We start from the raw sequence: 25,629 nt of genomic DNA on the forward strand, positions 1-25,629 counted from the left end.
AAGCAATGCAAAATCTTCTAAATATTCAAACAATAGCAAGAATATAATTTGCATAAATCGTGGTATTTTGCAGCATTAAGAGTTAACGTGTCCACACATGTGTGCGCCTTTGTTTTTCTTACCAAGCTATATATTTTTCTGTGATTAAAATAGTTATCTAAACATGTGCTGAGAAACAGCTTTTTTTGAAAACAAGGAGATTTGCTTGTGCCTCAGGTGATGATGGAAGCTCGCTTACATTTTTCCTGTGTTTTTGAAGCTGTTAAACTGCCCCTCCCCAGCCCAGGTTTTGGGAAGCTTTTCAATTGATGTTCAAGATAATTTCACTGACGCTGCTAAATCTCTCTCCCCACAGCAGCAGCAGTTCCGAGTGAGAAGGTGCTATCAAGGCTGAAGGCACAGCTTTCAGTCCATGCTTCTGTAGAGGAGTTCAGATGGGATTGAAGTCCACATGGAGATATGGAAAAGAACCAGGAACTTGCACTAAAAAGATGGTCAGCTGGGATTCGGCTTGCTTTATCTGCCTGGTGGTGGTCACCATGGCGGGACTTGCCCTAGCAAGACCATCATTCAATTTAGTTGTTGAAGATGCCACTTTGGAACCTGAAGGTAAGTCACCTAAGCGAGTTTCAGCTTCAAGAAGAGTTTATTTTCTAGCTCTGAAGTACAGTCAGATTAGCTTAATAGCTATGATAAATGTAAATCATCTGGCAAGTTTAGTTTAGAGTGATTTCATGTATTTTAAATTGTCTCGTGATTGCATGTCTTGCAACTCTTATGCAGGTGAGTTAACTCAATGACTTCACTGGAGCTATGCACCAACGTGTATAATGCTAACAAATTCTTGCACTGTGCAAGACCATACTGAATTTCTATGCAGCTGTTAAACATTGCTGTTTTAAAAAACAAACGCTTTTTAGAAGCAGGTATCTCCTTAATTATGTCTCTTGACAGTTCTTCAGGTACTTAAACCTAAAATGTTGTTTCTAAATGCCATTTATTTTTCATTATTTTTGCTGGCATTAATTCTGAAGATTATTCTTCTTAGAGGATTACTCCCTATTTTGGATATTACTGGTCTTTGCTAAACTTCCATTGTTGCCTTTAGCTGCAGCACACTCATTGCAGGCCTGAGTTGTAACTTCTAAAGTACAATGTTTGTATCTAAGCAATGAAGATGCATCTTAGTTAATTCTAATCAATGCGAGAACTAATGGAAATGTTTCTGTGGATTTATATAAAACATGTTTTACTAAGAACTAATGTTTTGAGCCTAAACCTGTCAGACTTTTAGAAAGATCTTTGAGCCAGATGTCACCAAATTGCTTTATTTATTGCATTTTAAGATGGTGTTTTTAATTGTAATATATTTCTGTATTTTAAAGATGGTTTTTATTATGTAGTACAGCACCTTCTCTGTCCCTCTAAGCAACTCAGTGGGGAATTGCCCTGTCAAAACAATCTTGTCAAAATAATTATGCATGGAACATTTCTAATCTACAAGCTTTCTATAGGAAATACGACTGTTACCTGTTTTACTGTTTATATAGAAGAATACAGGTTTGATTTTACTTTACACGTGTTAACAGAAAGCATATTGGTTTCTGCTGATCATGGCTAGCTATAGGTTCTTCTCATTAGCAAATTTCTAGAATCCCTTCCATGTAAATTCCTATTGATGCTAAAGGGATTGATTACTCGGGTATAAGGAACTCTTCCTACTGTCCATTCATGAAAAATGTTAATCGAGTATTATAATATTTGTAGTCTGTCCTCAGTAGAGGTTATCAGTAGCAAAGTTATTCTCATATTACCGTCAGGATGTTGGGGGGAAAAAAAAGCCAAATTCTCATCACTACTTAATGAACTTGTTTGTTAATAGCCCACCTGGTGTGTGTTTGACTTCTTAAGAGCCTAACAATAACAGGAATGATTCTGATTTCAGATCAGTAAGGCCTCATTGGTTTTAGGGTTGAAGCAGAAGGTATTTATGGTATTGCCAGGCAGACTGGCAGTAGTAGAGGGAGAAGATAAATATTATTCTTTCTCCAGGAAAGTGAAAAATGATTCTTCTGACTGCGATTTGATAATCATGATTATTTTTAAAAGTACAAGTTGAAAAGACATCACCTCCAAAATGAATATCCAATTAATGGAATCTATATCTTGCTGGAGTGTAAATTATAGAAAGGGAAACTTCATCCCTGGGCAGAAATGTTACTTGAAACAGTTTCAGATGTGAGAGCACTGAATCATCATCAGCAAAGAGAAAATAGGGTTCCAAATTAATGGCATAAAGAGTTTTTATGTTGTAGAATAGAGGGAATTGCAGGATTTGGGAAATAACCTCCTTTATGTATTTTATTAAACTTGAAACGCACCAAGTTTTTGACACAATCATCCTCAGTGGGCTCCATCACTGCTCCCACATCTCCTTCTCCCCCAGCCTCTCTCTGCCAAAAAAATCTTCACAGCAGAAGTTGACTTCTTTTTTTAAGACCCAATATCTTCCTGAATACGTTTTTAGGGATAGATCCTCATTTGGTGAGAGCTGGACATAGTGTCATGTATCAAAATCAGTGGAGCTGGGAGAATATATCAGTTGAGGAAGTCAGTGGAACGGTCACCATTAACATAAGTTGATGACCTGCCCCTTTGCCATAACGTAGGAGCCCTGATATTTTCTTTTTGGGGGGTGGTGGTGGGCTGTTTTGATGTGTTTTATTCTTTTTTTACGGCTCTTTTATTGCAATCTGAAGAGCACTCAGAAATGTTGTAGATACTTTACACAACATAAAACAATCCCTGCCTTGAAGATTTTACAAGCTAAGATATCTCACACACTTAGATGTATGGTTTTTTATTCATTTAAATTGTAAAACAAAACCTTTTAATGGTAGCATAGTAAGGAAGGGCTGGGAGGGCTGCAAAGAAGCTATTCTGGTTTTTTGGCTAAATATGCCTTTAGGAACCTTTGCAAACATGTTGTGTACAATGCCTGGTTAAATAGCTACTTTAGCGCAGGGAATATTTATCTAGTAGAGCAGTCACCTTCATAGGTTTATATATAGTATGTATAATAAGTGTGAGACATCCAAGTATTTGTTCTTTTTTTGAAGTAAATTGAGTCATTTGATGCTGATCTTAGTCTGGATTTGTAAAACAAGTGACTTACTGGAGACCAGCATTGGATCTGTGGCCATTAGGCGCTACTGCAAAATGTGTTTAAAAATACTCGGGAGACTACATGTATGGTAAGAAAACCATTGTGTATTGTGGTATCAAGTTTGGTGCTATGCTTACTTAGAGAGTGGTATTGTGCAGAATCATAGGGCACTGACAGATGTGACAGTTTGTTGCACGATCGGCCCTTGAAAGTGCTCTGTGGCTGTGCACAGTTATAGAGCTCTTTAAAAATGCCCGGTCCAGTAACAGTCTGAACCTTCACTATATGAGGTTTCAGATGAAAGTGCTCCAAAGCAGAGCACCTTCATTAACGTCTGTCAGCCTGGGGGTTAAGAATGGGGAGGAGGAAGGGAGTGGAGGGAGCTCGTCCTGTGGGTTGCCCAACTAGCATTGGAGGGTGGGGCAGGTGGATTGGAGCCTTTCCCTGAGGCTGGGTGGGACGGGGTCCAATCCATTTCTCCCACCCTCCAGGTCCCACCCTCCAGTGCTGGCTGGGCAACCCCCAGAACGAGCTCCCTTGGCTCCCTTCCCTGTTCCCATTCTGAAGACAGCACCAGGGCTTGGAAGGAGGAGAGGCAGGGCTAGGGCGAGAGTGGCTACAACAACGCAGCCGCTCTAAGCTACAGCTCATCTCTCAATCCCCAGGACTCAACAGTGAACATCTCTTGGGTCCCATAGTGCTAGTGGTTTGGTTTGCTACCATGACTTGTCCTGTAAGAACTGTCCATTAGTAGACGTAGCAGGAAGAAGAGTTTATAGACTCAGTTTTAAGGCTGCAGATTTATACCTAGCCCTAGATGTTCCATTTTTGACTCTGTTTGGAGAAGGGAGAATAAAATAATTTCCTCTTTTATGTTATTGCAGTCTTCAGTAAGTGCTTATTCAACCATAGGACGGAGTCTTTTTTTCCCTGGATGTCCACTGTAATGCAATTCTTTGATTATAGCCAGCCCTTAAAATATGGAGGGCTTTGACTGTATGCGTAGACGGAAGGGTTACTTTGTCAACTGAATAATTAGTTTGGACACACACTTGACCTTCTCTTGCCCCATTTGTCTGTGCTAAATCTAGAAGGCTAACTAGAACCCTCTACATAGTGGCTTGCTACTTTGTCCTGTGCTTCGTTCACAGACTTGCACCCTTTCCCCTCCCAATCTAATCTAAGGTCTCTGAAAGGGGCAATCTAATGCTGCACCCTGTAAAAACGCAACCGTTTCAAATTAGTCCTAAATGTGTATTCATTAGTTTTAAAAGCAGCAGCAGGTTATGTAAGCTGTTCAAGTGGGTGCTGGCTATTTACACACATGCACAAGTGTCACTTGATATTTAATTCAGTAACAGCTATTCAGGGAGGTAAATAAAAAGCTTGTTCAATTAAATACCGAGGACAATTCGTTAATATTTGTAAAACATTTCATAATCCATGGACAAAGAGCTGTGTTTAAAGGTTAATGTCACGTGATTATCAAAATCTAGTCATGAATTCAATCATATACACAATCTAGACAGAGTTCTGTTAATCCCAGCTCGCTGGCCTGAAAGGTCTTGTGAGCTATGTATTTGCAGTTGGTCATGACCTAGTTGTGACTCCCACTCTCATTTTATAATTGCTAGGGGGCTTGAAGCACCAGAATCCTTCTTTCAGCTCCCCTAAAAATAGAGCAAAGGAAATAGATGGGGATTCCTATACATTCCTTTACTAAGTGGTTATTGAACAAGCCAGCAGTCTCACTGAAGCTGCTATTTCATTGCCACTTTTACATCTTTGAAGCAGTAGTTGTAAAATCCTTCTCTGAGCAGTATTAAAACTCAAAGAAACTTACCTGAACTGCTACAAAGATTTTTTTGCTGTCCACCAGGAAGAGAAAATTCACATCAGTTGTCACGATGAAGGAGTTCAATGCAATGTATTCCCATTTGGCTTGCACTCTTTGTAAAAGGGAAGGCGCTGTAGTTATCAGAATGAAAGCTTTTTGGTTTGATCTAATTTTGAGCCATTTGCAGTCAAGGTTTTGGACCTTGAGGTTTTGTTAAAGTTGAAGGCTTAAACTGGTAGCAGAAGTTATGGGTTTTTTTGATCATGGCTTCAAAAGAGTTGGAAGCTGAAGTTAGAAAAATTTAAGCTGAAATGAGGATGAAAAATGTTTTAACAATGAGGGTTTAACCACTGGAACTGATTATGAAGGCACATAGTAAATTGTCCAGCAAAATAGTTGGATGTCTTTTCAGGGCAATCATAAGTCTTTAGCCTAGCGTAAAGAACCAGTGAGTGAAGTTCTGTGAGGTTATGGAATAGGATGATCTGGATGATCATAAGGGATCAATTTGATTTAAGAATCAATAAGCATTTAGCTTGAGCAAGGCTTAAATCTACAGGCTGTTGTTAACGGTGTATATAATATGTGCACGTTTTATTATTATTACTGTTATAAAGATCAGCTATAAAGAGAGATTATAACTTTAACACATCTGCTCTTTTCACTTGTGTGAAAATATCAGAAGAAATTACACAATTGTGGATGTTTTGCCACATTTTAAATTCCAATCCAGTTTATATATAAATTTCTGGCTCTTTTTTCCCCAAACTTGTTGAGTTCTATTTTTTAACTCCTTGTATGTCTTAAAATAGAAAATAAGACTAATTATTTACAGTTTTCAAAATTTTCAAAATAGTTACTCCTGGGCAGAGAACTTTTATAACTAAATTTCAGCCTGTAGTAACATTTTACTGGCAAGTAACAAACTTATGAAAACTGAAATTTGTTGCTTACATTTACTGTGAAAATATTTACACAGGTGTATCTGTGTCAGGTTATAGTATATACAAGACAACAAGGTATTTTAGCAGAGAAATAATAAATAGAGTAACCCTTAACAAATAGCTTTCTATATCCAGCTTTCCAACTGCAGTAGGAATAGAATGATCTCCTTCTTTTTATGCAAATACACATAGAGATTAATATTTTCCTAAAATAAATATTTAGCTTGGAAATAGATGGAGATGTGAAGATGATTGTTAACTGTACATTTTCTGTATTGTTAGGAGAGTAAACTTTCTCCTGGGGAATGACAGATTTTTAAGAGTTAAAAATTTTTGAAAGGCTTCAAGTTTTAAGTTGTGGGAATCTTCATTGGAAGCTGTAAATCTCCCTAACTATGTGAGATCAGCTATTCAAAAGAGGCAGCACCGATTCAGGCAAGTTAGACTGTCTCCATATTCAAAGCTGGAGTAGGTTAAATGAAAGAGATTATTTTAAAATCAGTTTATAAACTCTTTATGTAACCTACATGTAGCAACTTTCAATTTGGTTTCATATGAAAAGTGTATGTTTATTTGGCCAACTATGATTTTTTTTACTGCATTAAACTAAATCAGTGTAGGTGTGACCTTAAATCTATTGAAGTCCATGAAAAGCTTCTTATTCAGTGGGCTCCGGTGCTAATACTTAAAGTATGTGCTAATTAAAAATCATTAATAGTGCCTATGTGATCTTTTCATCAGTTGTATTAATTGCTTTTTAAAACTCCTCTGAAGTTAAAACTTTGAATGTGGACAAGGCATAAATAAAGATCCAAGTTTCAAACCCAGCACATCCCATCATGGCGGTCTAATGTGTACCCAGTGAGTTGAGCTTGCCTGAAAACCCCACTCTGTTTCAGTTGAAATATATGTCATACCATTGAACTATTCTGTGCATTGAATATTACATGAAGATTAGGTACAGATATTACCCTCATTGCATGTTAAGTGCACACGGAAAGCGTTTTACAGCTGTAACAGAGCAGACGTTCATAGCTCACAAAGCACTTAAAAAATGGCAGATCCCACTCTAAGTTAACCCTGAATGGATGTGGTATCAAATTAAAGTGCTTTAGGTTAGAGTGCTTTATTGAATGTCTGTACCACATCCCATTGTGAGTCAAGGTAGGTTGCATTCCCCTTGACTGCAACCTTGGCCAAGCTGCCTCAGCTGGTGTTCGTCTGCTCTGGGTGAGCACCAGCTCAGACTCCTTGCCAGGCTGTTCTGTTCTGACTTCATTTTGAACACTCCTCTTTGTATGGCGAGGTTGGGGGTGGGGGATTGGAGCCCCTGTGCCATGCAGGCCCCACTCAGATTGCTGGGTCAGGTCTTGGGGTGGGGGGCGGGAGGCCAGGCTTGGTCTGTGCAGCAGGGGGCTCTCTTCCCCCTGCACCCCTGCACCAGCCTCTTGACATGGGGTTAGCCCAACCCAGCCCAGCTTTTCCCCACACCAGAAACTGCTGCGTGGACCCGGCTCAACCCCCCTCAGATCGGAAGAGCGTCCGTCTGAACTGACCCAGCGATCTGGGGGGCCCATGTGGCATGCCTCCCCAGCTGCTGTTGATAGTTTGCTGGGGGGGCAGGACTATGGGGAGGGGCCACTCCAGCAGCCTCCTGGGTGTCATATGAGAGCTCCCCCAAGCTGCTGGCCATGGCCAGTATGGGCAGGGTTCAAGCTCCTTCCACCACACATCTAATGTCTGCTCTAATTTATTGTGCTTTAAGTAAAGTGTGATAAAGCTCTTCCACCAGGTGCTTTCTGAATATCTGTACAGCTTAGGGCCTTAATTTAGAAAGTGAGAATTGCAAAATTATATGCTGCCTAACATTAAGAATAGGGGAATCCTGTCAATTTTTCACTGTGAGAGATGATAATACATCACTTGCATTTTAACCACACTTCTCCTAAACCCCTTTAGGAAAAAAAAGCCTTAATTTAGGGCCTAGTTTTTGCTGGGAATAGCTTCTAATGTCATAGTACTCTCATTGATTAAGCATTTAAAGGAATGGGCTCTTTTTTGTGTAGTGTCTTCCACAGAATGTTAGTTATATTAAGGGATGTTTGTGAGGGGTACACTGAGTGGGGCACACTAACTGACTATAGCAATTCATCTTTCAACCATCATCACGCTTTATTTTAATTGCTTTTCTAAATGATTATTGAGATCCATTAGTAAACTTTAGGGAAGCCCTGAAAACCTAGGGGTTTGAAATTTGACCTGCTTTAATTTCCTTCATCACGTGTGTTCAGAAACCCCATATAATTATTAATGCTTTTCTTTCCTTTTCCCAAAGCCAGTGGTTTACTACAGTTCTGACTGCTGAATGATTTCTCATCATCTAGCTTAGTATTCAGTAAGAAACTTTGCAGTGACAAGTCAGTATGTTCATATAACAGACAAAAATACTTTTGGCAAAGAAACAGGTTTTGCTTGACTGCTAAGACACAGTATGTAGTGAAATACATTATAGTACAGGGCTCGGCAACATTTTAGGACAGAGTGCCAAAAACACCTGCAAACTTGGCCTGTAAGAAGTTGGTGTGCCAGGAGCGGGTGGCAGGGAGCTGTGAGGGGCCCAATCCTTGTTGTGGCAGCGCAGCTCTGGCCCCTTCCCTGCCATCTCCCCCAAAGTGCATGTGCCAAGGAAAATGCCCTTGCATGCCACACTGGCACCCATGCCAGGGGTTGCCTACCCTTGCTATAGTATTTTACATGGTAAATTTTTGTGATACAGAGAAAACCAATTTGATTATATTGTCTATAAAATGATGGACAGAAGTTTCTGTTTTGCTAGTGGAAGGTTGGTGGAAAGGCAGCAGAAAGAAGGACCTTGTACTGATATGGGACTTGTGCTTGTTTGTGATTTTCTTATTCAGTGTCCACATTGCAATGCTTAATTAAAGGAAAGCAATTTAATTTATGGTGCTTAATGATACTTTAATGCTGCTTGAGGCCACTGGGATCATTTTGAGAAATCCTTTTACATCTATGCTTATATTTTGAGCAGCTCTTGAACACAGTTCTGGTTAAAAAGTAGGGAAAAATCTTCTTGCTTAGGTTCTGGATCACCAGTGTGCCCATTGGTAGGTTACACAAGTATTTGATGATCTTCACTCATCACTGAAGTACAGACCCTTCTTTTGTATGTGCAGGTGATATACACAGCTTCTTTCATTAGCAGCTCAGAAAAACTGGAGCAGTTTTCCATTTATATTTCTAGCCTTCTAGGAGACATTGCTGGAATAAGAAATGATTGATATTTATTTATGTTAAAGAAACACTTGTGGTTTTTGCATGATTCTGGACAATCAGGTTGTGCAGATAACTAGCCTAGGTAAATGCTCATCTTGTTCTACTGGTCCTCCCTACTCCTGGGATCCATTTTGTGTCACTCTTACTACTCTGAAATTAGGTCTTATTTGAGAGCTACACAGACTTAGTCCTGCAAAATATGTCAGGCTTTGCATAGGTAAAGGGGGTCTGACCATACATAGCACATGGCTCTATGTTCTCTAGAGCAGGGCCTGTGTCTTGCTGTGTGTTAATACAGTTTTTGGCAGTGTGGGGCCCTAAGTATTGCATGTATACTAATAATGTTATATATAAATGTGGGAGAATGGTTTGGTTTTAGTCATGATTAACCAAAGTGGTTAAACTTAACTAGAAGCTGGCGTATCGGGAAAGTGAATACTTAGAAGACTCAACCCATCTTTGACTAAAAAAGAGAAAAGGCTCAGGTGAAGAGGCTTTAGCTGATACTTAGCGCTGATATCTGGAGAAATGTCATTCAAGTGAATGAGTTGGATTTAGGTCAGAATTTAGCCCAGCGGTTTTGAACAGTATGTCAGACTGGGTAGACTAAATAGTGTTACTAATTAAATGCACTTTCAACATGATGATCTGCTCAAAATATTTGGGACAGACTCAAATGAGAGGATATCCCATCCATTTAAGTAGAGAAATATACAGTAACATGGTTTGTTTGTTTTTAAGTGTAAGGTTTTCCAAAGATTCTGAAGAAGTTATTGGCACCCAATTCTAGTGATTTGTGTAAATCCCACCTAAGGCATTGAAGAGAGATAATTTTTACCAGTTCATCCAGACATCCTACTCTGCCTAGGCACTATTTTCTTTGCAAAATAAAGTGTATTGCTATATTCATGTAAAAAGATCTCACGCACAGATGTCTTGTTAACAGACAACCTGAGTAGGGGCCTTGTGGGACCAGAGATGACACTTAACGTGACATCATTCAATGTCTAATCATAAAATAGGAAACTATCCCCATTGTCTCTTCATAGCGATGATTCCAACTACTGCCTCGAGTAAGACTGGAAGAAAGGCTTAATTCCATTTATATACATATTATGAAATGGGAGATGGAGGTGTCTTCGTCAGTCTTTCAGTTGGAAATGGAGGATCAAAATGAAGCTGCAATTTGGAACGTGTTGTCAGCTGGCTGAGATGTTTCATAATATTTTGGATGTTAAACCAAATAGACCCACCCTTCCTGTCTCCCCTTCCCTGCTCCCCCCAGTCATGTCTCTTGCACCGTGTTTCTCAAGTGAACAAGTAGGAGCAGGTGGCTAAATCATTTATAGGTCATGCACAAAACATTCCATGTAGGAGTAGTAAAGAATTGAAGTTTGGCTGCTCTGTGTATCTTTTCCTTTCTTCCCAAGATGCGTGCATTTCATTTAAAACAAATTGTTGCACTCCTGATTGTAGGAAGGGATGAGGTTCTCTTGTACTGTTGCATTTTATAATGTGTACAAGGCCCTACTATAATAAACTTCAAATTTTGTTCAGCTTTTATGGGGTTGCTTTATGGATGTGTTTAAATTTGTTTGTCGTCTCCAGCTGTATGTTGCCGGCATGGAGGCTAACAACCTACTACTCTGCCCAACTAGTAAAAGGGCTTCAAATACCCAAAGAGATGCTTTTCAGCCATCAGAACAGTCCCTGTAATAGTCCTGGTATGTAGGATTTCTTAGTAGAAGATCTATGAAGTCCAAGGACCTGCTGGTCCACACTGCTTCCACAACCTGCATCTTCCAAAGCCTACAGGAGGGGGTGCAGTGCTGTGTGCATCCCCTACGCATCACCCCTGCTAAGTACAGACATTCAAAAAGCCCGAGCCTGAATTCATTCAATCTTTGCAAATGAATAGATGTTCACTTTTGATTCCAGAAAAGCAGCCACATGCCTGCAGTGGCTTAGGCTAGAAACTGGGGGTCGCTATAGCGAGCCTCCCTTCTGTTCCACAGCAGCCGCAGGCTGGAGGGAAGCTGACCTGGGGGGTGGCATGGCCAGGCCCTGGCAAGATGCTGAGTATCTTGACCTGCAGAGACCCCAGCCAGGGTGTGCCTGGAGAGGGAAGGGGGAAGCAGCCCTTGCCAGGTTTGTCCCCAGGGAGGGAGTGGCTGTCAGCCAGCCTTCGCTGCTCCAGCTAGGGAACAGAGAGGCAGGGTCAACCCTACTCTGCTCAAGCAGACAGTTCAGCCCAGCCCAGCCTAGGACTGCAAAGCATGCTGGGATGATGGAGGACTCTGATTTAACTTGAACTAGGAAGGGGTCTGGGACAGAAGTTCCATAAATCAGTTTGACCTGAATCAATTCAACCAGGTTTATCTTAAGCCAGTTTTTGAAAATTTAAATCAGTTTATGGCTATCTTCTGTCCCTAGCCATATACTTCAAAGAGCTATGAAGTCACCATGCATGCTCTTTTTGTTTCCTTGGTCAGGGGAAAGGTTTTTTTTTTTTTTTTTTTTTTTTTTTTTTTCCCTCCTCCAGTGAGACCAAAAGCATGACTCTCACACATTATGAATAAGGGTACTTGGTTATCAGATCATTTCCAAAAACTGCAGTTGGTTGTTTAAACGCTCTGTTCTACCAGGCATGATCCATATCCTGGTACCACTAGCCAAGATTCAGTATTGCTGAGAGTAGTTACTTACCTACAGGAAAATGCAGCCTTAGCACTTTTTTATTAATAACAATTTTCCAGCCAGTATTATTTGAGGTAGAGAGTGTTGCATAGATTCATTTTTTGTGAAGTTTCCCTGCTTTCAACTGATGGAACTCTTTACTATTCCCTCAGAATTATTCTTTGATGCTTAGGAAAACAAGTCAGGAGTGTAATATTTTCCCTTTCCCATGATGACATTGGCAAGTATTTCTTCTGAAGGAGATTAATTTTTTTCCACTGTGTTAATATATGTAGTATGTGGTAGAATATGACATGTTCCTGTATGCCCATACTGTAACTATTTGCTGTTGCTGTAAATTATGTACTCATTAGGTTCTGGGTGTGTAGGATATAGGTTAATTTATCATCTTCTGCAAATTTTGACTTGTAAGGCAAAATAATTCTCTCTCTCTCTCTTTTTATATATATATATATATATTTTTTTTTTCTCTCATTGTACTGTTTTCATCTTACCTCATCTGTTGATAAATCATCAGATGAAGTACACACTTCCTTTCAGAATAAGGACAGTAGCATTAAGGAAGATGTCAGGGGAAAATATCCTTCAATATATTTGGGAGTCTGCCTTCTAACACTTTGTAAAAGTTTCTGTGTTTTGAAGTACAGCAGCGCGTGTAATTTTGTGCAGCAGCCTCCATAAAAGATTGAGCGAGAACTCGACTTTATGAGGCTTTTCTGCCTGTAATTATTGTAGTTAAGTGCAGTTTCCATTCTTTGTTGCTGTTTCTTTGGCAAACATTTAAAAAAAGGATAATCTTCTGATGATTTAATATTTGTAGAGAAAATAATGGTGTGCGCTCTTGACGGCAGAGAGGTGTTTGTGTTCCCAGACGATGCTTATAAGGGATTGAGATGTGAAGTATTGAATCAGAACAGCAGGAGGCATCTTAGTTATGCCTGATGGGGCATTTGGAAGAGACTGGGATATAAATGAGGAGTAGATGGTTGAAATTCAATAGATAAAGCTGAAAGGATTCTGGTAGTTTTGGGGAAAGTAACGGAATGTAATATGCCCAATCTTCCTTCTCTTTACCAGGGGTCTGTTCACTCCTTATGACCTGTGTTTGAAGTCTAAGGTGCAGGTGGGTCCCTGGGTTATGCTGGATGATCAGAAGGCAGCAATGATTGGAAATGCCCTGTTTCTTCTGTGACCGTTCCTTTTGGATGTCGAATTTTCTACTTTAAGCCATGACGGGGCATGTTTTGACAGGACACAGTTGGGTCATGCTGGAAATCAGCCCATCAGGTTGGTAGATTCAGCAGTGGCCACCGTGGTAAATGTTACTTTCCTGGGTGGATGGCAGGATATGGCACCCAAACTCTTTTATCAATAGTGGCTGTCAGTTGGTGCCCCACAGCACCCTCCCCCCTGCCCCCACAGGGGTAGGTTGGCTATGCGTGGCCCAAGCTCCAGCTGAGCAGGGAGGCGTGCTCTAGCACCCTGTAGCTTCTGGCCTGGGCCACTGCAGGCATGTGGTTGCATTTCCAGAATCAAAACTGAATGTCTGTTCACTTGCTTATGGGTTCAATCTGCACAGCTTAAACTAACCCGTGAAGATTGAATCGATTCAGCCTCAGACTTCTTGATTGTGTACATAGCCTAGTTGTTTGGAGAGAGAGAAGCCTTTTGGGAGAAATGTTTTTTTCTGAGTCTTGTGGATATTTTTGTTGAGGTTAGGTGTTAGCTATTTGGCTCTGTAATTTAGTATCTGAGGTGCCTACAGTCTTAAGACATCCATCTTTTCATTAATATTAGCATTATTCTCAATTTGTGAAAATAAATTAAGAAAAAATGTTGATCTTTTAAAAATGGTATCCTTAAATAGAAACACACTAGGAATATAGTCAAGTGTCTTACAGTTATGTAAAATAAAACTTTAGAAACGTTCACAGTCCTCACGTCTGGCCATTTGGCTCTTAAGCAAAGAGGGTTTCTATTTACTCTCTCTTCTGGATGGTTGGATGGTGTAAGCCAGTGAAATAGCTTGCTGTGGTACCCTGGGGTGCCTTGAGATCCTTTCAAGGGTGCTGTGCAATGTAAATACTGGTAGGTGGGTAAACACGATTTACAAGATAAACCCAGAGATTTCACATAGTGTGAAAAACATTCTGACCTGTTGTCTTTTGGAGTTCTTTGCCACAGTAGGATAGCTATGTATTTTTACATTTTTAAAAAATGAATTACATAATTTTAATAGCAGAATTTTAATATAAATAGCCTTATGCCAGAACTTCCTCTTGCACAAAAATATGTATCAGTTTCTGATGAAGAAGTGGGCATGATGGGGTCTGTGGCCATAAAAATAGGAAATAATTAAGAGTTGCAGCTCTGATAGGTTTCCTTTTTCACTTAAAAACTAAATTAAGCACAAGCTCTTATTTTAATCTAATCCCACCCACATTTTTGACTATGTGAACAAATGAAAACTAAGAGCTGGCATTTTCTGAGAGGTGCGTTGAGCCAAAAAAGGTTGCAAACCACTGGCATAAACTATGCTGACAGACTGAGTGAGATGAAGGAGAAACCCCAGTCTGTCTGTTTAATGTTTATCTCTTGACAGGCCCAGTTTTGCAAGGCAGTGTTGTACAGTACCTCCACCTCTGAAATCATAAATATGCTTAAATGAAGACATTGCTTTCATCTCTGGCATCAAATACTGTTGTAACTAAGGGTAGACGGTTTGTGCTAATGTACGGGAGAAGGGAATTTGTTCAAGAATTAAAAATGTTAACAGAACTGAACACACACATTTTTTAAAGCAAAAAGACATGTTTGTCACATCGCTTAATGCACCTCTGGAGCTGCCCTGATATGGTAGTGGTAAGTCTGACGCAAGACCCTGACTAGGAGAGAAATACTGACATAACCGTGTCTGCCTTGCCAAGCTGGTTACAGTAAATGGGCAATTAGCAAACTTGCTGTTACAGACCAAATTTGGCCTCAAAGATGCAGAGCTGTGGAGGAGGGAGTTCGTAAGGCTTGCTGCTCCAGGGGGGGAGAGAAACATAGCTGCTATATCACCATTTGCAAATTTGGCTTGTTTTGTGTGAGGGCAATGGTTTGTGGCCCTGCCTTGCCCCCCATAACCCTGCCTGGGACCCCTAATATCTAATACTTTGAAGCAACTCTTATGTGTGGAGAAACAAAAGGCTACAGTTGAAGCAAATGCCATCAAAGAGGCACGGGACAAACCAGGTATATGAGCAGCCTCATCTGCCTCACAAATTCGCATTGGGTGGGATTTGGGGAAAAGCCACAATGTGAGCTGAAGGGCTCACTTTAACTAGGTTGGGCAACATTGTGTGAGTGCAACTTTTGGCTCTATTTTCTTGGCCATCAATCTCATCTGAATGTAAAAATGTTTATTGACTGGGTGCTGAGTGCTGGGGAGGGGTTAATTTGGTCAAGTAAGGTAGCTTAGAGGTTGGCTGGAACCTTTAACAGTTTAAACTTGCAGACCTTTTGCTGTGAAACTCTTGGACAGGATAATGCTTCGATATCCCACCTGTTCTCTGTTTGTATTTGGGCACTATTTCAAAACTCACATTGGAAAAGTTTATAGGCAAACGTTATAAAAAGTGACAGTCTTAAGTGCTGCTATATTCTAGTTTGGCAACACAAGGCCTTACCTGAAATAACTCACTATTTCCAAACATTACTTTATTATTTCATGACAACCCTCGATGCTGTTATCTTTCTGCAGATGATATTCATAATAAGAGAGAAATGCATAAGGTCCAGCTCAATATTTGAGCAGTCTGTTATTTCCTTGGTTTACTAGTCATTTTCCTTTTAAAGCTGTTGTTAAAATTGGACTTTTATTTTTGTGTTGACAGATTCCATCTATATTTTACGTTAGTAATTGCAAAAGGACCATAGCTAGGGATGGATTCCAAATATGGTTTATCTTTGATCACAGCATGAGCAATCTACTGGATCCAGAAATTTCTGTCCGTTCGATTTTGGGGCTAGTAAGTAAAAGCCCCATTTAATGAAGGGAAGGGAGGTTGAAGAAAGCTATCTTCACCCATGCTGGTATTTTAAAAATGTATATAAAGTCAGTTTTAAAGACCTCTGTGAATTGTTGGCACAGAATAAACTGTAAAAGAAATTTATTCCTGCTAGTACTGTGCAGCGGGGCCTTCACAGCAAACTCTTTGAATCCTTTAAAGTATACGGGTTTACTGTTGGTTTTTAAATTTTACACATTTTCTTTTTTTGGGAAAGGGCGTGAGGCTTTTAGATGCAGGTGGTGGTATTTATTTTCTTATATTAACCCTTTATTGATATAAAACACATGGAGAAATAACTTGTGCTCCATCAAGAGATTTTTTAACCATAATATCTGGCACACAGAACAACTCCAAATTCAAAATCAGAATAGTACTCTGTGATTTTATGAATTGTTAATGTTTCTAAAAATGCTATCTCAAAGGTCTTGCCTAGAAAACTCTGTACTAAACTAAGCTGCATTTTATTTTACAAAAATCTTGTTATGGGAGTGCCAAAAGTGGAGGCAAAGTTGTGGTGAGGAACATTTTGTGCTCGGAAAAAATTGTGAAGGATGTTGGGCTTGCTTTCATGGAGGAAAGTCCAGTGGACCCTTTTGTCCTTAGTTCAGGCAAACTCCCCATGGAAATCCATGGATTTACACCTCTCTAAAATATATGTAAGGGAGAGAAGAATTATGACCCGTAGGCTTTAAGTCTTTTGGTATACTATGGGGCAGGCAATTATTTTGGGCAGAGGGCTGCTTACTGAGTTTCAGCAAGCCATCGAGGGCTGCATGACAGGCAGCCCAGGGCAGATTAACATTAACTTTCTAAATTTTTTAGGGGCCCTGCAGGCCAGATAGAATGGCCTGGTGGGCCGCATTTTGCCCACCCCTGGTATAGTATGATATTTAAATGCAGAACCGTGTCTGGTTGTTTTACCAATGCTTGTTTTGGCAGAGTGCCAATGCAGCAAGTCTCCATCATTGACCAGTTCAAATTTTGTATTAGCCTCTTCTAGAGAAGACTTGGATGCACAAGGAAAATGCTGTGTCTTGAGGATGAGGGCATCTGCCTCAGGACTCTTCAAGAAAATTTGTTCAGGCTGTGTCCCTTCTTTTACTTCCGACTCCATTTTTGGGAAAGGAAAAATAAAAGAAGGATAGGAGACAGGGGACCATGACATCTTCAGGAAAAATCTCAGTGGAGCCCAGCTCGATATCGAGTCCTCCTTGCTGCTGCTGAGGGCTTAGGACTTTGTGGGTTTTTAATCTCTGCTGCATTTGTTGCTGAAAAAGGAGTCGGTTCCAAGTGCGAGAAGTCACTGAGGGAGCTGAGAGAGATTCACAGACTTCTTTGTGGGTTTCTCCTCTTTTTGACCATAGCAGCTATGGAGAAATTACAGTTTTAAAGCAGTTTTTTTCTGAGGCAAATTGCTATTAAGATTCTTGAGTGGTCTTTTTCAGTAAGCAAACTGATGGACGAGCTGCATCATTTTGAACTTGTGTACATCTTGAGCTTGATAGCTTCATTCAGTGTTACTGGGCTTATATTCTGCTTAGAGACTATATAAAATAAAAGGTTGAGAGAACAAATTTAATGGAAGAGAGGACTGTGCGTTGGAGCAGAGAGCTGGCAGCACAGAAGACAAAAGTGGAGGCTTTGAAAAGGGTACAGAAGGGCCAGAGAAAAGTAAAGTGTTTTATATTGAGTATAACAAACCCATTTAATCCAGTTTAGGTTTCTGTGTTTTTTGTATTTTCCCCCTTCCCCTTAAATGAATTTTTATGGGAGAAAATATCTGTTCATTTAAATTGCATACGTGAAAGGTAAATTAGCTTGGAGCTGCCCCTCCCCCCCAGTTTTTTTGAGATCTTCAGAGTCTCTGACTCGATTTCATTCATCTGCCTATCTTAGATTGTTTCACCTAGTAGTAGGAACCAATTGCCTGTGCTATCTATGTCTTTTGGTAAGCACATAGCTACATCAGTGAAAAGAGGAAGGGCCAGTACTGCTTTGGTGCGGGTCACCTTTGTGGTTAACGTCTTGCAAATAAAAACTGTTCCATATTTTCAAGTTTTCAGTTTTATGAGGCAAGTTGCTGGGAGAATCTGGTAATAGTATATAGATTTTTAAAATTATTTCTATGGATAAAAGGGGCCTTCACTGACTTTTGTTGGAAATTCTCTTTCTTTTCTCTTCCTTCTGTTTCCTCCTTCCTTCCACCTTTGCAGAGCCACCAACCAAATACCAAATCTCTCAGCCAGATGTATATTCAACACTTCCAGGAGAACCACTTGAGTTGCGCTGTCAGTTGAAAGATGCCATCATGATCAGTTGGACTAAAGATGGGGTCCCATTGGGGCCTGACAATAGAACAATGATTATTGGGGAATATTTGCAAATTAAAGATACTACACCAAAAGATTCGGGCCTCTACTCTTGTACAGCTGTTAGGACCTTAGAAAGTGATTCTCTGTACTTCATTGTAAATGTTACAGGTGAGTGAGCTAAATGCAAGCAGTAGCAACGTCTTGCATGTGGTAGCATTTTTGAGTACAGAAAGTGCTGCATAAAACGATCCTCTGTCATAACTTGCCTTTCATGGTGTTGATTCATGTTTCCCCTTCAGATTCTGAACTAGAGTAAATCTGCAAATGCTTTACACCAGCTGAAGATGTAATCATGTATTTTATGGCTAAATAGAAATATACACTGTGATGATAAAAAAGCCCATTTTTGTATATATTCAGATTTTTCATGTTGGGAGATATTTATAAATGTCTCCTAGAACTATGCACCCATTGGTACTGATAGCTTTGCATGGGGCTGTGTTGTTACCCTGTGAGACCATTATATCTGATTGGACCTGTTAAAGAGAAGAATTGGAGCTAGGGAGAAATAGATTTTTTCTGGAATTAGCAAACTGGCTTTGAAACCTCTATAACAGTTCAGAATCATTAACCCCTTTTAGTAGCTTTTGTTAAATCTAATCAAAATGGACCCTGTTTAGTGGTCTAAAATCTAGAAAACTAGTGCTTATTCCTATAAAATGCATTAAAAGGTTTATTCATCTTTGTGCAGATGCTCTATCATCTGGGGATGATGAAGATGACAATGATGCCTCTGAGGACTTTATGAATGACAACAACCAGAGGAGTAAGTAACAGGCCACTGCTGGAGCTGACTAGTGGGATTCATATACAAAATACCTTCTAACTCTTTGCATTGCTCCTTTTGCTTCTTGGCTGTTATATGCATGTCACATCAAATAACAATAACTTTTCTACCACTTTCTCTGTTTCATGACTCTGAAATACAAAAATCAATTAATAAACTGATACTTTTCTATACCCAGTTTACTAGTCTGTTCTGTCTTGCTCATTTAACTTTTCAGTAGTTTTATTTCTTTCTATGCTTAAGTCCTTTTTGTGATATGGGCTTTTAACCTGTCATCTGTCTAACTTCCTGCTTCTGCATCTGTTTTGACATCTATTAAAGAAAAAAAATCAGACTGAAAATGAGTTAGTTAATGGTGGTTTGGAACTTTTTTGTTTTTAACTGAGCTTTAATTAGTCAAATCCTGCAGTTGTTACTCAGTTTAAAAAAATCCCATTGGAGACTGTAGACAATGGGAGACAATAAGACTTCTGCCTACTAAGGACTTGAAGATTTGGTCCCAAAGAATGCACTCTGGCTGATTAGCAATCCAAAGAAAAACTGATATATTTATGGTAGTTAATTAAGGTGAAAGCAAGTTAAGAATCCTAAACCTATATGGACATTAAACTTCATTCCCTTTAGACTATTTATAGAAATATTAATAGGGTCTAACTGGAGAAGTCACTAGAAAGAAAACGGTAAAGCATGTATTAGTTACTTATTGGTTTCATGGTAAAATGATCAAATCCCTGTGGATTACTGGTAGTGTGTCATTACTTCTACTTTATAGAGTCAAGTGATATAAGGCACTCAGTAAACTAATATGAAATATAATGGTCATTACATTGCAGGTGTCATATACCTAGAAAGTGTAACAGTTAAGTGCTACATTCATTCTTCAGACTGCTTGTAATTAGTTCTTGGTTGGCATATATTCTACGTAGTTGGAGTATTCATTCAGGTGATTAACTACCAGGGTTATTTCAACTGTACTAGTTAGATACTGCCGTATATAACTGCCTCTATTCTGAAGCTGTGAAACATTAGATGCTATTTAAAATGATATAAGTTCTTAGCTGACTGTTTGGCCCCTGCCATCTGTTAGTGTGATTAACTCAGTCTGATTCACAGGTGCAGCTTGAAGGGGCTGAGATTAAGCAGCTGTAATGCTGCCTTGACAAAGGAATGTGGTGGCAAAAATAATTGGCAAGTTTGGAAAAGGGACATTGCCTTTAAAAACACATCTATGCAGTACTTGGGAAAACCTCTTTATTCTTAAAACGATGCATGAGGGCAGAATTCCTTGTTGTCTCTTTAGAAGGACACCCATGTCCTCTTATTTATTTATTTATTTATTTATTTATTCACACACTAATATTGCTGAGTTAGTAAGTACAGTGCAGCCTTTCAATCTGCACTAAAGCTGGGGAAGAATTGCTGTGAATAAATGAATTTTGGTGACGGGTAGAGCCGGCAAATGGAAAATGCACAGAATAGCATGCTTTGTCTGTTTACTTAACACATGCGACTTACTCATATTTACTCCTCTTCAGAGCAAAAACAAATGTCTAGGCGTATATTTTTGTCACACAAGTGATGCCCTTGTAATATGAGGCTTTGTTATAAGCCACTGCTAATAAATCTTTGCTGAGAGGAGGGTGAAAGGCTCGTGATGATTTTAGGCTGCCATTGATAGATTGTGCAGATTAGCAAGGGTCACTTGTACTCCCCCTGCTCAAAAAGGACGGTCAGTGATGGCTTTTCATATCAAAAACTCTTAACATGGGAGCGGAGGGTAAAAAAGCAGAAACTTTTTAAAGTACGGGGGGATGGCATCCTCAGTCAGACAGACAAGCCAGCACTAGAGTTCTCTCTCTCTCTCTTTTTTTTTTTAACAAGGTTTCCACACAGGAGACCTATCTCCAGCTGCAGGCTAGCGGCTTGTTGGCACGGCTCTAAAACCAGGGGTTGAGTGCTCCCACTGCCTATCTCATCCTCACTTTTCTCTGCCATCGATTTATGTTGCCATTAGTGATCAAGGCCCCCAAATCTGGTAGCAGGCAGTGAGATAAAGGGGGGTAGTGATAGCTGTGTTTTTTGCCCCTGGTTTCCAGAGCTGCACCGGTGAAGTAACTCCAGCAAGTGCACTGACAAGTCCTGCTGGCCACAATTAACCCCTTGTATGATGCCACTTAGACAACCCTTCTGTAAGGTAGTGGGACTCTGCCTTAAAGAGTTGAGTCAAGAAAAGGTCCTGAACTTGTCTGGTGAAGCAGCCCTGCCACATAATGAAAGATGCCAATGCAGGGCATGATTGTGGTAGTGCTGCAACTCAGTTTGGCAGTATCAGAGCTGTGTGAACTCTAAGGTTACATTCAGGGTTTGGTACCTTTCAACTTCAGCAAGTTGAACATGGGCTGAAACTAGTGTACCCGGGATCCTCCAACCCTTATGCTTTGTTCCGTGTTCCCTTTTAATATTTTTACCTTGCACCCAAATGCTGTGATTGAGATAGAAAATATGAGTTGAAAAGCAGTTTGAAGATAGCTGCCTGAGGAGTTGGAAGGCTAGAACAAGTTTCCCTTTGGAGTGAGATGCTGGTTAGGTTACGGAGATGTTAAGGCTACCTGAGGCTTTCCCACCGGCACTTGATCTCCATGCAAACTTTTGAAGGGATCATACCATAAACCAAACTTCTGGATTCAGTGTGCACTTGCTGGGTGAGCAGGACCCTGCAGAGCCTTTAGAGCCTATCCTTGGACTGGGCGATGTGGTGCAACCACCCAGGCCGCCTTTGTCAGCGGGAAGGCCGTGCTCACAGCAATGGGCTTTCCTGCCTCACCGCAGGCAGGAGTAGGGGTGCTCAGCCCAGCTCACTCCGCCACCTCGAGCTTCCTGCCTGGCGCATCATGCCACTCTGCTTTGTCGCTGGACTTTGCCCTGTGCCCCTGCCTGCCTGCAGCAGCACTGCTGACAGTAGAGGGGGGGCAGCATCAGCATCGGGGCGGGGGGCGGGGGGGGGGAAATTGCAAAACACAAGTTATCTCAGGGCACCATTAAGGCTGGCTCTGGCTGTCCTGTAGCCCTACAGAGGATTAGGTTTTCTAGGTTCCCCTTCCTGGCTCCGGTGAAGGACAGAGGATTATGGCTTTCCTGTGCCTTGTATGCGTTAGGCACAGTATGTTGATCCCACGACCGTGACTCTGTCTGAAATGAAGCAGGGGAGCTCTGGTCAGACCTGCTGACCTCCCTATCATTACAAGTGGACCCTGAAGAACTGCGTGCATTTCCTGAGCTGCATTTTGAACGCTGTAGATCTAAGATAGTTTAACTGATAATTTGCATATAAATTACAGCTGTGTTCATTAAGGGTAAAAAATGATAACTAGGGCCATTTTACATTTGCTGTTGAAAACAAAAGGTCATGCTCTTCAAAGGTTGTTGCTTGTTGATGAAACAATTCTGATAAAGTGCAGCTGGCCTGCCATGTTAATTATGATTTGATGAAACAGGAAATGGCTGCAGTGCCTTTTAGGGGAACTAAACCTTGGCATTCTTAACCCTGCATATGTAGAAATAAAACAAAGCTTTGGGGGGGGGATATTTTTATTTACTGTTTTAAAATGGTTGTTCTTTTTAAAATATTATATATATATGACTCTTCAGTTACAAATGTATTTCTTGTGGCCACAGTTTTCTAAGGCAGGTGACTATATTTGTCAGTAAAAGCCTAAATTTTTAAAGGGCATGTAACTCCATTTATAGTTGGTGGGTGGTTTAAGAGTTCAAAAGCTTTGAAAATCAGGCTGACTTCATTTACGGGACTGTGTAGAATTGGGCACCTAAATTTGGCAACTCAATTTGATCATTTTGACCTGTAGGCCCTTTTTAGTGAATGGCATGTACCGAACAGAGCAAAATATGCTGCCTTCTATTTTGATTGTCAGAAAACAATGGAACAAGTTTGTTCCAGGCAGCATCCTGAATGGCTTTTTATTACTTCCAGCTTTTGTTTAAGTGATAGGACATGTGAAAAGTGTGAGTTGATTCTGCCCTAACATGAAGTCCTCCCTTCACAAAATAGCTTTGGCAGCTCAGCCTTCCTCTGTAGTGTGCTAGTGATTTGCCTCCATCTTGTTCTTTAGGGATGCCTCTAGGCGATGCAGGGCTATTCATCCCTAATGCTGAAAATGTAATCACTGTCATTTTCTGCTTGATCGCATTATGATGAATACACCGTTGACACAATGGGAGTTGAAGTGTTCTTGTCACCTTACAGAATTATGTCCTGGCTCCCAACTTGACACTTGATTAGTACATGAATACTACCTGGGATAATCATCCATATGACATGTACACCTGTCTGTTTAGACCTGGACTGGGGTCACTAATTGCCATTGGCTGCTGGGTTATTAGGCTGTTACTAAATTGGACTGAATTGTAAATCAATGAGAGGAACCGAATCTAAGACCAGTGCCATGAGCATCTGCTTCCTCCCTCTCCTCCTTTTAAACCATTTCAGTCTAGCTAAGTTGTTTTATATTGGCCATATAAACCTTTGCTTTAAAGCAGACTATATTTAAACCTTTCAGTGTCCTTATTAAACACCAGAGGATATCCAGAAGGAAAAGCTCTGTCTGTCTATGGAGCAATAACAGTCATAAAAAGGTTCAAACTAATCAAAGATTATGGAGTGGAAACCTGCATGAGGGAGCATCAAAAATTGGATGTCTTGTAGACGTGGTCTTCATTTAAATCTCAGATGCAATTGTACTAGAGAACTTGGGCTATTTTGATGTGATCACTGAAGACGCTGACTGTCACCAGCTAGAGGTGGTCTGCAGCCAAACTTCACTGTAGCATGTCTCTTGTACTCCTATTTGTTGGGTCCTTTTTTCTTTAAAGCTGGAATGTGAAAATGCTCTAGCAAAATGGTCCTTTGGCTTGTTGTTTTATTTATTTCCATTTTGCGTGTATAGGATTTGCCTGATTAAGTGTAATGTGTTGGCAGTCAAATGCAGAAAGGTCAGTGGGATTTTTTTTTCACTAATGAGAGTTTTAAAAGCAATCAGTAATTTTCACTAGGGCACCCAGTGCTTATGCTGTGATAGTACTCTGAGCTTTCAATAGATGAACCATAGGGCTATGCATTTTCAAATGTCTTGTTAATAGAGATGGTATGCGATTGGTATAACTTGGAAGAGGAGCCCATGGATTCTTTGGTTCAGCAGAGCTGGTTAAAAACAAACAAGCAAACCAACCCTAAGCCAAAAAACCCACTCATGATGCTTTTACAGCTTGAGGAGTTAAAACAGACAAACCACCATGTTTTTTCTTTGATTTCAAGAAATCACAAAATGAAGATGGATGCCACAAGTCTGGAAATATTGCTGCCTCCCCCAGCCCGGTGAAAAATCAAGGCTCATCATTTTAATATGAGATGCTTCACCTACTACTCTCTTAAAAAATATTGACAATCAGGCTTTGTTTTAGGGACTTTGTTTTCCCAACTGAAGTTTGGATCCTGTCAGTATTGGTTCCGAAGTCCCTGGGGGAAGTGTTCTGCAGATGGTTTTGGTCCTATACGAGGAAAAGCTTTGAAACTTCCTTCATGGCAATCTGGAGGGGATCATGAGGAATACAGATATGGGGGTCCTGTGGCCATCACCAGCCAGTTGGTCCTACGCTCGCATTGTATGCCTGAGTCAGTGCATGCCATGGACATGACCATTGCACGCGTGAGCTGCGAAGCTGATGGCAAGGGTACAGGGATGGAGCTCTGTGCCCAGGGCAGCTGTGGGGCATGATCATGCAATCAACAGCAATGGCTGCTTTTGCATCTCCTCACCAAGGTGTTGCCTGGGGCTGCTGCCCTGCTTTCCCTCCTTTGGTTATGATACTGCTGCTGAGTTGGTGCTCTGCAATTAATAGGGAGAATATCCCTATTAATTGCTTAGGGATATGCTTAGGTGGCTGAGCAGTTGGATCACTTGTGCATTTTCAGTTTGCTGGGCTCCTAGATTAGGCCCAATGACCATATTTGCTTGGTTATGTTGCACTGCCTTATGGAATATGTATAATATTCTTTTTAGGTATTCCCACTTTCATGTAACTCTGTGTTTGATTTTGTTAGTGCCTTTTTTTTTTTTTTTTTTTTTTTTGCTAGATGCAGTTAATTCCTTTCCCTCCCATTTCATTTTGTTGAAGGAGACTTTGTTCAGTTAGCGTAACCCTGATTTTTAGAAAAGATTGAAGCTTTCCACTGCATCCCTATTTACTTTGGATCATTTAACAATTTCTTGTTGCAGTTTAATTTTAAATATTTATAAGTTACCCGATTTTTATGTTTTGGCTACATGTGTGCATTTGCTTTGCTTTTCTAGTTCATTAATTTTAACACTAATTGCTTCTTTGGGCTAAAACAAAAAAATCACTTATCGTTTTTTAGCATCATTTTATGGCCTGCTGGAATGTTTTCTTTTGCAGGGGGAGCCG

At 40.3% G+C, this 25,629-nt stretch overlaps 1 protein-coding gene across 8 annotated transcripts in view; it reads left to right on the forward strand.

Moving 5' to 3' along the window:
• The first annotated feature begins 355 nt into the window (after positions 1 to 355).
• Positions 356 to 25,629, forward strand: part of FGFR2 (fibroblast growth factor receptor 2) — a 98,295-nt gene continuing 73,021 nt past the window's right edge. For 4 of the 8 annotated variants that reach the window (XM_019555689.1, XM_019555691.1, XM_019555690.1 and 1 more), the window contains exons 1-3: positions 356 to 609; positions 18,207 to 18,473; positions 19,057 to 19,131. In XM_019555689.1, coding sequence (XP_019411234.1) covers positions 435 to 609; positions 18,207 to 18,473; positions 19,057 to 19,131 — 517 coding nt within the window. In that variant the 5' untranslated portion in view covers positions 356 to 434. The remainder of the gene's footprint in view (positions 610 to 18,206; positions 18,474 to 19,056; positions 19,132 to 25,629) is intronic. The other 4 variants (XM_019555693.1, XM_019555695.1, XM_019555696.1 and 1 more) reach the window with 1 other exon arrangement.

The sequence above is a fragment of the Crocodylus porosus genome, unplaced genomic scaffold, assembly GCF_001723895.1.
Source record: "Crocodylus porosus isolate Cpor-Errol unplaced genomic scaffold, CroPor_comp1, whole genome shotgun sequence".
In the NCBI taxonomy this organism is placed as follows: Eukaryota; Metazoa; Chordata; order Crocodylia; family Crocodylidae; genus Crocodylus; species Crocodylus porosus.